Source organism: Trachemys scripta, chromosome 4, assembly GCF_013100865.1.
Source record: "Trachemys scripta elegans isolate TJP31775 chromosome 4, CAS_Tse_1.0, whole genome shotgun sequence".
NCBI lineage: Eukaryota > Metazoa > Chordata > Testudines > Emydidae > Trachemys > Trachemys scripta.
The window spans coordinates 14542298-14554275 of NC_048301.1; the positions used below are offsets into that span (position 1 = coordinate 14542298).

Genomic DNA, 11978 nt, shown 5'->3' on the forward strand with positions numbered 1-11978 from the left:
CAGAGGTGAGGATTTCGTGCCAGAAGCCTTTATCATTGAGCTGCAGACCAGATAGACTGCTTAAGGCAAGTCTCTGGAATGATGCTGATCTCGCACAGCTTGTAACCATTTTGTGTGTGGACACTAACTGTGTTACAGCTGTGTTATGTTATAGCTAGAGTCGGTCAGGAATTCTCCAACTTTTTTTTGATGGAAAATGTCTGTTTTGCAAAACTGAAATTGTCTGTGGAAAAATTACAATTCTATTGGAATAATTGGGGGAAATTGAAATCAGATCTCCTCAGCTGGAAGGAATCTTGTCAATTTCATTTTCTGCCTGAAAGTTATGTCCTGTTTGGGGATGATTCCCCCCCCCCCCCCCCAAGAACATGAAATTTTTCACAAGAAGGGATCTCTGTTTTCCTGCCAACTCTAGCTGTAACAGTTTTTGAAGAGTGTTTCAGACATGGGTTTATAGGTATGTGGCAGGCTTTGGAGAACAAGTGTATCTCATTTCCTGTTCCATGCTATGCAACTATAACTTATTTTCACAGGCAGATTCCACACACTTCTGTCCCCCAGACAGTCCTAGGAATCAGTGCCCATATTCCTGCCTGAATCAGCTCACTCACAAAAGGGCCAGTGTCCCAGCCACTAATCTCAAGGGGTATGTCTACACAGCCTGGTTTGACAGACTTGGGGTAGTAGGGCTTATGCTAGCGTTCTAAAAATAGTTGTATGGGCAGCACTTGTAAATTTTGGCTGGGCTGAAGCTCAACTTCTGAAGCCCAAGAGGGTAGGAGGGGGTAGGTTTCAGAGCCCAAGCTCGAGCCAGAGCTGCATCTTCAAAGCACGGTCTACACACCTATTTTGAAAATGCTGGCGTGAGCCCTGCTAACCCACGCCTGTCAGCCTGGGCTGTGTGGCTAACTCTAATGGGCTGTGTAGAAGAAATCATAGAATATCAGGGTTGGAAGGGACCTCAGGAGGTCATCTAGTCCAACCCCCTGCTCAAAGCAGGACCAACATCAAATAAATCATCCCAGCCAGAGCTTTGTCAAGCTGGGCCTTAAAAACCTCTATGGAAGGAGATTCCACCACATCCCTAGGTAACCCATTCCAGTGCTTCACCACCCTCCTAGTGAAAAAGTTTTTCCTAATATCCAACCTAAACCTCCCCCACTGCAACTTGAGACCATTACTCCTTGTTCTGTCATCTGTTACCACTGTGAACAGTCTAGATCCATCCTCTTTGGAACCCCCTTTTAGGTAGTCGAAAGCAGCTATCAAATCCCCCCTCATTCTTCTCTTCTGAAGACTAAACAATCCCAGTTCCCTCAGCCTCTCCTCATAAGACATGCATCCGACGAAGTGGGCATTCACCCACGAAAGCTTATGCTCCAATGCATCTGTTAGTCTTAAAGATGCCACAGGACTCTCTGTTGCTCATAAGACGTACTCCAGCCCCCTAATCATTTTTGTTGCCCTCCACTGGACTTTTTCCAATTTTTCCACATACCCTTAACCCTAATCGTAATCCTGCAAGCTGCTCAGTACCCACACAGAGCCCCCCTGGAAATCTACCCAGAGCAGCTTGCAGAATCAAGGCCTAACTGGAAGGAATTACCTTCAAAGCCCCGCGGTGCCTTTCCAAGCAAAAATGAGGCAGTGCGTTTGAGTTACATGAGGCCCCCTCATTAGGGACAGAGCATGTAGCTCCCACAGTACTCTTGACTAGAGCTGGGGAATTTTGTGTGTGCGCAAGAATATTTTTTTCACCAAAAAATGCAGGTTCAAGTCGACCAAAACAATTCACAAACCTGGGTTGAATTCAGCTAATCGTTTTGGCTGGAAAACAAATTGGGGGAGGGAAAACTCCAGAAAAATTTCATTTGTGGTGGTATCCAAAACATTTGGTTTGATCTGAAACTATTTTTTTTTTTTTGCAGTTTTTTTGGTTTTGTCAAGAAAAACTTTTTAAACAATTGTTTGTCTGATCCCAAATTATTTTTGTTTTTTTGCTTCGACCACCACCGTTATTTTCCCAGCCCTGTTCCTAACTCCTGCCAGCTTAGTAAGCAATATGAGAAATAAACCGAATTATCCTGCAGAGGAATCTACAACACTCATGTCTGGACACTGGCCAGCCGCAAAACAAACCCTTCTGACCCAGATCACTTTATTTCACTGAATTGTTTCTTTAATTTACAGTAACAGTTGGCACTTTGGCTTTGTTGATTGTTGATTCCAATCCAAAATGGTGCAACAGGATTTCCTGTTGTGGCTGCCGTTGCTGTGAAGCCTCTAACGTCACTGTTTCCTGTTGACAGAAATTCTTAATTTCTTCTTATTGCCAGTGTTAGACAAAGATAACAGATCAGGGAAAGCTGCTTCTGAGACACAGCATGTAAAACACCGAGGAGGATTTCAGTAATGCCTCTCTGTCAAAAGCACAGTCCAATCCTCAACCCGTCCTAACTCCCATTTGTACCTATCCAGCAACTCAAAGTGGACTGAAAGCTGTCTTAAACTAGCAGATGAAGACTTTTCCCTCCCCCTCTGCCCCACCTCAGTACAGGGGACGTTCCCAAGTGAAGAGTGGGCATTTGTGGCCTGCAGAGTAGCTCCTTGGGAGCCTTTATTCACCAGTACGAGTTAGAGCTGCACTGAGACTGCTCTAACTTGTGCTGAGAGCCCATGGTCAGGAGAGGCAGAACAGTGATATAAGGCTGTCTATCCCTGCCCATCCTCTAGGTGTGCCAAGCATTGCTGTGGAGTGCCAGATAATCTACCCCTAACTTTATTATTAAAGCCATTTTCTACGTAGCCCCCCCTCCCCCTTCCTGGTTCATAGACGTTTCATAATATGCTGGTCCCTAATGTTAAATGCTGTGAATCCCCGTTCTTAATAAAATGCCATTGTTTCAGAATGTTTATTTTTCTCAGGATACTTTTGGAGAGATTATTTAGTTGGTCTTTAGCAGTTTAGCAGGTTGATGATATTCACAAGTGGGGCCAATAGAAAATCTTATTTAATTCCTCATCCCCCAAGCATACTAATTAGTGCTGATCTTTATAATATATGCTACCATGCATGTAAGAAGTCAATGCACAAATGCTGGATAGTGAACAAATTACAATACCCACCCCATCTCTTCTACTTAGTCAGACCCACAGGACTGAAAAGTGTTAGTAAACTGGGCAATTAGCAACCCTGAGGGAAAGAATTAATTTGGGTAGGTAGAAGTTCTGCTGAAGGCTAAATGGGAGAGTCTTAATAGCGAAACAATCCTGATTTATAGTCTTTTCATGTGAGCATATGCAGAGGTAAGTCTCTAGCTGCTGTGGTTGCAAAGAAAACCTTCAGTCTATGACCCGAGTGTAACCCATGTAGTGATGTTTGCCTGAGTTTGCGGAGAGCCTGAAACAATAGCTGTGGACTGCCCCATTCATTTCAATATCTGTTAATTCAGATGCCAATGATGATATTTTAAACATTGCTGTTTCAGTGCACCTGTAAGCATGTGAGAAAGGAGGGAAGTATTAGACTATGAAAATCTACAGCAACTTATCCCAGAGTGTAAGGTATGCCCCACAAGGAGATCACGAAGCACTAGCTGGGGTGGAGAAGCAGAGCATGTATGAATTAAGATGGGAGGGGATTGCAGTGGTTTCAATTTCCTGAAGTTCAGCTTTTTAAAAAAAAAACACAGTGGCAAACACTGCACTATTGCAATCGCTGTGTTCCTAAATACACATACGCAAAAAATAAGGTGCTGGTGAATTAAATAACTTCATGTAGGCAATGTGGCAGGAAGGAGTTTTAAGGAGGAATTTGAATGAAGAGGTGGGTGATGGCCTAGTGAACTGACCTAAATTCTATGAGATTTCACCACAGTATATGTTACTTATTCTTGCTCAATGTCCTTTTAAGGGCTTGTCTACACTGAAATGCTATTGCAGAATAAATTAGAATGTGATTTTTTTGAAGCGCAATAGCTATTCCTCACTAACTTCTTGTGTGTGAACGCTTATTCCATATTAAGAGTACCTTTTATGCAGTGTAGCTTAATCCAGTGAGTCAAGGAAGCATTAGCTTACTAATGTTAAGGCTAGGTTCTTTTCAGGTCAGTATTTCTCAAATTGGGAGAGTTGGTTATTCTTATTTGATCGGCAGTTTATTACTTCACTCAGAACTATGTACATATGGATTAAGGTAAACCACACAAAGGCATTCATAGTAAGGAATAAGATTGTCCTCATGGGGAACTAGAGTGCAGTAGTTATTCCAGGCTATTTCCCCATATAGACAAGTCCTAATATCAGACCAGAGGGAAACAGTAAAGGATCATTGTCATTTGTATGGATTTCAAACAGCATTTAAGGCTCTTGTGGTGTGATTGTTTTCCCCACAGTAGTTTCAAATGGTGGCTGAGTATTTTTAGACTCCTGGGTCTGGGAGCACATCTATCTTAACTTTGCTGCTTCTGGAGAGAGCTGAAAGATTCCATCAACTCTAGCAGCAGATTAACAAAGGCCCATGATGGTGATGAGAGGAATGCTGTTATCCTCAGTCACAAGCCATTTGGTTTCCCTCTTATGTCTTCAGCACCAGCTGTAAAATGAAAGGATTCCTGGTTTACTTTTCTTCTACTGCATGCATCTCAAGATGTTAATGCCAGTGGTCATTTCAAGCTGACCAGATGCAAGAGACTGGAGAAAACCAAACACCCAGAATTTAGAGATGAAATTAAAACCTCCGGTCATAGATTAGTAATGCTCAATCATGGGAGGGAGATTTGGAGAAGGGCGGGTCAAAAAGCATCATAAAGAAATCAAACTTTCTCAAGTTAATCCTCTATTTACCTTCCAGACAGGACTTTTCTGTGGTTCAGAATGAAAACTTTAGTGATGAAACAATTAGAAGAACAGAACATAATGATGTTTAAACATGGAGGCAAATTTTGAGCCAGGCTCAAACAAGCCTTTGATTTATTTTCAGATGCAATTTTTCTGCAGACTGCATTTTCTCCTCCCTATGCCCCCCAAAACAGAGCATGCACCAATTTTGCGCATGCAAAATCTTCATTTTTGTGTCCAGGTTGCTTAATTGGAGAGACAGCTGCATGAACTGCATCTTCAGCTTTCTCCACATTTATGGATCTCTCCAAAAATATAGGAGGTCAAAGGACAGCATCAGTTCAGTGAATCTCTGCCCATTTACTGCAAGGAACTATGTATTGCACTTTCACACAGCAGAATCTTTACTGTATACACAGTCTTCATCAGCTCCTACAACCAACAAAGGTCTGTAGATTAGTCAACAATATTATGAAAGGCTGACATTTCAAGAGCATTTCCATGATCCTCGCTTGTAAAGCAATAAAAATTCTCTGAAGCAGATTCTAGGGATACTCTAGATGTGACATCATTGTTGTTATAACCTTTACTTTAAAATGGTAACGCTATGCGCTGTAAGCAAGCTGAGCAAACATGGCATAGTTATGCCCACAAATCTAGTGTATTTACGTCTTGAGTTTGACGGTCAACACCTATTCCCTAAATAAAGGGGAAATTGAAGTCCTAGAATTGAAAGTATTACAATATGTACTTCTGCATTACTTTCACTGCATCATGTGTACACGTAACTGTGTGTCAAATCCCTATAGAATAGTAGGGGGTAAAATTAGTAGGTGATGTATAGAAATTTGAATACGATTCTACTTTAAGAAGCCACTCTTATAAATAAGCATCTGTCAAAGTTAGACTCAGGACTCATAGTTTGTCAGACTACTCTGTTTTATTAGCACAGCGCTCTGCTAATACATTCAGATAATGTGAGCCCCCATGCAAGAATCAAACAGTCTTATTTATACAGATAAAAGGGTGCGAACTAAACAAAGGGACAGAGAGCAAAATTGTAAAATTTGCATAGGGCACAATATGCATATCCTGCTTTCTAATTAACTCTTATCGATCTAAGGCTAATGCTTCACCAATTGCCCTTAAGTGGGGCAATTCATTAAGCAGTTAATGTCTGCTTTCCTGCCCACTGGCTTACAGCATTTCTCATTTCTACTTAAAGGTACATACACCATTCTTTAATTCATTCTATTTCTTTAATATAATTCATTTCACTTTCACACATCTAATAAAGATTGAGATACTTTCTATAGATTTTTTTGAACCATCCAGATATAGCCACAGGAGGGATATAATTCTCTATTAAATCAGGTTGGGGTGGTTAATAAAAACCTATGGAAAGGTTATAATTATCTATTAAATTCTCTAGGAGTCTTTTCGTTAGCTTGCATCTGCTCATATGTACAGACCAAATGGACATACTTTATTATTGAGATGGTTGGGAGGGTTTTGTGGACAGATCTTCTAGTTTTTGACTTAACCTCCCTGGAAAGATCACATTTTTCAGTATCTCTTGGTGTTTTTTCTGTGTTTGTTTTGGGGCGAATAGTTTTGATTTGAATTCATTTCTGCATGGGACAGGATATGCTGATTAATGCTCTTTGTCCATGTTATGTTTGTGTGTCTGTGAAGGATCGCCTGTTCTTCGTCATGGAGTTCGTGAATGGTGGGGACTTGATGTTCCATATCCAGAAGTCCCGTCGGTTTGACGAAGCTCGAGCCCGCTTCTATGCTGCGGAAATTATTTCGGCCCTCATGTTTCTCCATGAGAAAGGCATCATTTATCGGTGAGCTCTGGATTTCATTTACTCTCCTGGTCTAAACTGCCCTTTTTGCACTTTGGCGAATAATCCCTCGCTAGGCACTGGGAACCAGTTAACAAATGTAATGACAATCTTCCTTGTTGCTTATTGTCAAAGGTGCTCAGAACCTGCAGGAGGCAGGGAAACTACCTGATACAATATTTACTATGGGGGGGGGGGGGGGCGGGGGATGGGATCCGTCATTGCAAGACCAGTTATATGTCTAGGAATAGATATAAAAATATCACCCTTACATGTCCAAGATATGGGGCCAAATGCTGAATTGGTGTAAACTAGTATTGCTCCACTGACTTCAGTGAAGCAATGCTGATTTACACCAGCTCAGCATCTGGCCCACAGACATTTGCACTTATCAAGGCGCCTGTATTAATGGGGAATTGGATAGCTGCTGAGTGTTAGCTGCTGAAAAACAGAAGCCTCCTCTCAGTAGGAATCAGCCTAACCTGCCGCTGCTGAGTACAAATCAAGGTCACAACAAAGAGGGAGTAGATTAGGTGAAAGCATTCGGTGTTATCTGGGGCATAAATACAATGGGCTGTATCCCCTGCCAGTGAGTGATTTGTCATTTATAGCCCTGTCCACATGGCCTGAATCCACCCTGGGCTGTTCCTCCGCATTCCCCCTCAATGTCCGTTTATGCTACAGACAGAAAAATGAGTCTGACACACACGTCTAATACGACTCAGCACGTCCACACAAGGGTTTTTTTCCTAGCACAAGTAAGTATCAGACGTCATCTTTGTTTGCCTGTCCACAGCCACCACTTTGCACGATTGTGTTGTATCAGTGCAGTCTAGGAAAATCTGAGCTTTATCCCCACACTGCTTCTGATGCTCCTGTCAGGCTAGAGGATTATGGGTGTTTTTCAAGATACCATTTCCCCCTCCATGGCTACATAACATTCCAATCCCAGAATCCATCAGGGTCCGCAGGGCCAGTTTGGTTATTGACTGTCCCTTGTGTAATGCCCCAATGCTTCCCAATTGCCAATCTGATTACCCTGTGATCATCAGGTCAGAGTGGATCACTGGTTCTGGATCATGGAGGTTGGTCTGGCAAAGATCACGATGCCAGAAATTTTTAAAAATTCCATCATGTATGCAAGGGAGCAGGATATATGCGACACTTCATAGAACTGGATGGAATGACTAGTGCAGTGAGCATACAAGATACTAGGAGGACATGATTAAAGAGTACTGTCTATAAAACTTGGTGCGATGCACTTCAGGATGTCCTCCCATTCAGAGGGTAGGAAGACTGGCTAATTAGATTACACAGATTCTTTCAGGGGTTCCCAACAGCAAATCTGTCATGTTTCATATCCAAGTATGGCCTGACAATCCTGCCACAACCCCACTCTTCACCCAGGCCTTTACATGATATGCCAGTACTGTTAGAAACTATGTGGGGGTGTGGACATGCTCCGTGCCGATTCAACCACATTACATTACAGTTTAGTTACAAACTTGTAGCTAGATCTTGCAACAGGATCCACACGGGTAGACTCCTGTGCCCATGCAGAACAGCCTATTGAAGACAGTGGCCATTGGTATCATTTTGTACTGTAGGTCGGGCCAAACACCATTTGATCATTGGCTCCTAAGGTTTAGCACATCTGAGCCTGTTCCCCAATTGTTTCTCACACTACCAATGTTGAAAAATTGTTTTCAAAACCAGTTTAACGTGGTGCTCAGCAATCATCTGTTCTTCTTCGAGTGCTCATTCATGTCAATTCCAATCAGGTGTGTGCGCGACAGCTGGAAGATTTTTTCCCCTAGCAGCATCCATATGGTCGGCCTGGGTGCCCCCCTAGATTTTTTCCCCTAGCAGCATCCAGATGGTTGGCCTGGGTGCCCCCCTGGAGTCATGCCTTCATGGCACCCAATTTTAATGTGGCTGTGTAGTCACGGCAGAGCGCTGGGAGACAGATCTCCCAGTGCTCTAAAAAAACCACCTCCCAGCACTGGTGCACCATCTACACTGGCACTTTCCAGCGCTGAAACTTGCTGCACTCAGGGTGGGGTTTTTTCACACCCCTGAGTGAGAGAGTTGCAGCGCTGTAAATTGCCAGTGTAGACAAGCCCTAAGAATAAGCTGCCTCAAGAAGAATATTACATACACGCTTTACACAGAGTTGTGAGCAAACTCAAATATCCTTGTCCAAGCTGATCATCGTGTTTTCCTTTGGATGTAGATTTTTTTTTAAAAAGATCGCACAACTGTTGCACTATGAAAGAGAATTCTACATGCAACAACCTTAACTGTGATGATGCTTTTGCCTAGTAATATATAGCACAAACTGAGACAAAATCTGCTCAAGATCTGCTACACTAGTATAGTCCGGGGAGCAAAGAACTATGATTTGGCATCTGAAAAAGCATGTCCTTAATTCTGTGGCTGAATTTCATTCTAATTTTCCCCCCTTGTATGATGTGACATGGAACTGCAATATACTTATCAACATTCTTCAGAAAGCAGCTATAAATAGCAGATGCTGACTTGAGAACTAAGCCTCAGCTGATATTTCTTTGATAATGATAGTAAAATGTCTCACTTCTGCAGCAACATATAAACACAAAGAGTGCATGCTGCCCAAACATGCTTGCAAAGCAAGAGCAATAGTTTGTTCCAGCTAGCCGTCACCGGCAGCACGAAGGAACTGAGGGGTGGCGGGTGAGGCCCCAGAAAAAGAAAAGGCTAGAGGGGGTCGCTGTCCCTCATCCAAACCCCAGGAGTCTGCATCAGGGAGAGCCGATTTGGGCCATGTCACCTCGGCCCCTCTGCTTCCCAGGCTCTGGTCGACTCCTGCCCCCTCCAGGATCCAGTCCGAATCCTGACCGCTTTCTGGACCAACATGGTGGGCAGCTCCAGCTCCCCTCAAGGCCTTATGCACCTCACAGCGCCGTCCTCCCCGCAGAGGAGAGACAAGGGGCATCCCATCAAGGGGCAAGCCGGCAAAGATGGCGCACCGATCCTCATCTCCAACACGTCTCTCCCGGATGTAGTGAACTCAATCTTCCATCAGTAGGGTTTTCCCCAGATAGACCCGTTAGCCACGCAACGCAACAGAAAGTGTCAGCAGTTTTGCTCCTTCCTGAATTACAGCCCGGGCTCCATCACGGGTGCATTCCTCCTCCCATGGGGAGGCCGTCTCTTATACGTGTTCCCGCCCGTCCCTCTCGTTTACAAGGTGCTCCTCAACATTCGGAGGGAACGAGCTTTGGTGATATTGATAGCTCCAGCCTAGCCCCACCAGCACTGGTACACATCCCTCCTGGAAATGTCCGTGGAAGCCCCAGTCACCTTGCCGCTCTTACCAAACTTAATAACTCAGGATCACATCTGTCTCCAACATCCGAACCTCAAGTCGCTCCACCTCATGGCGTGGAAGCTTCATGGCTGAACCCAATGGAGCTTTCTTGCTCTGATCAAGTCAAACAAGTTCTCCTGGGCAGTAGGAAACCCTCCACAAGAGCTGGTACAAGGTAGGTACCTTGCCAAGTGGAAGAGATTTTCAATCTGGTCGGCGCAGCACCATTCATCTCTGACGCTCGCCTCAGTGCCACTAATACTGGACTGTCTTCTCCACCTCAAGCAGCAGGGACCGTTGATGTCATCAATAAGGGTTCACTTGGCTGACATCTCTGACTTCCATTCAGGCGCAGAGGGACGCTTGGTCTTTGCCAACCTGTTGGTCAGCCATTTCCTTAAAGGTCTCGAGAGGCTATATCCGCAGGTCCGACAGCCTGTTCCGGCTTGGGACCTCAATTTGGTCCTATCCAGACTTATGGGGCCGCCATTTGAGCCTTTGGCAACATGCTCCCTGCTCTCTCTCTCATACAAGGTAGTGTATACAAGGTGTTATTCCTGGTGGCGATAACCTCAGCTAGGAGAGTGTCCGAGCTCAGAGCCCTAACATCAGAGCCCCCTTACACTGTATTCCATAAGGACAAGGTTCAGCTCAAGCCTCACTGGCTTTTCTCCCGAAGGTTGTGTCACAGTTTCACATCAACCAGGACATCATCTTCCCTGTATTCTACCCAAGCCACACTCCAGCAGCAGGGAGCAAAGGCTTCACTCATTGGATGTCCGCAGAGCACTAGCCTTCTATATTGAGAGAACGAAACCGTTCCGAAAGTCCGTCGAGTTGTTCGTGGCAGTGGTGGAGAGAATGAAAGGTCTTCCTATCTCGTCATGGATCATGTCATGCCTTCTTGAGTGCTACAACTTGGCAAGGGTGCCTGCTCCTTCGATCACTGTGCACTCCACCAGGGCTCAGGCCTCTTCAATAGCATTCCTGGCGCAGGTTCCCATCCAGGAAATCTGCAGAGGGGCAACGTACACACTTTCACTACGCAATCACCCAGCAGGCCAGAGATGATGCGGCCTTCAGATGAGCAGTGCTCCAATCAGTGGATGACTTTGACCCCACATCCTGAACTTGGGCTTGTGAGTCACTGGATTGGAATTGACATAAGCACTTGAAGAAAAAAAAAATGGTTACTCGCCTCATAACTGTTGTTCTTCGAGATGTGTTGTTCATGTCCATTCCAATACCCACCCTCCTACTCCTCTGTTGGAGTAGCTGGCAAGAAGGAACTGAAGGGGTGGAGGGTCGGCAGGGCCCTATATTGGGCGCCATGATGGCGCGACTCCAGGGGGTGCCCAGGCCGACCCTACAGGTGCTGCTAGGGGGGAAATCTTCCAGCTGTCGTGCACGCAGCACGCACGCACGCACCTGATTGGAATGGGCATGAAAAACACCTCTCTAAGAACAACAGTTGTGAGAATGTGAGTAATCGTTTTTTGTTGGGCAAGACAAAAAAATAAGTTAGGGAAAGAATGATAGAGCTCTTTCTCTTTGCAGATGGAGCTCCCAGAATATGTAGAGAAGCAGGTACAGAGCAGAGTTCGCTGTATTTTTTTTTTTTAAGTACAAAATGATCTGCTACATGAGCATGTAAAATGGAAAAGAAAAAGGATGTTGTTTTAATATTCCCCAACTCCAATATAGCACAGGCTTTACCTGTGATATTTACAGCACATATTGCTCTTCTAAAGCCCTGTGACCTACATGTAAAAGCAAAAAGAAGAACAGGAGTACTTGTGGCACCTTAGAGACTAACAAATTTATTAGAGCATAAGCTTTCGTGGACTACAGCCGAAGAAGTGGGCTGTAGTCCACGAAAGCTTATGCTCTAATAAATTTGTTAGTCTCTAAGGTGCCACAAGTACTCCTGTTCTTCTTTTTAC

At 44.3% G+C, this 11978-nt stretch overlaps 1 protein-coding gene across 1 annotated transcript in view; it reads left to right on the top strand.

The window, feature by feature from the left end:
- The window catches only part of PRKCH (protein kinase C eta), a 157227-nt gene that overhangs the window by 91843 nt on the left and 53406 nt on the right, over nt 1-11978 (top strand). The window contains exon 10 of the mRNA XM_034769164.1: nt 6535-6689. Coding sequence (XP_034625055.1) covers nt 6535-6689 — 155 coding nt within the window. The remainder of the gene's footprint in view (nt 1-6534; nt 6690-11978) is intronic.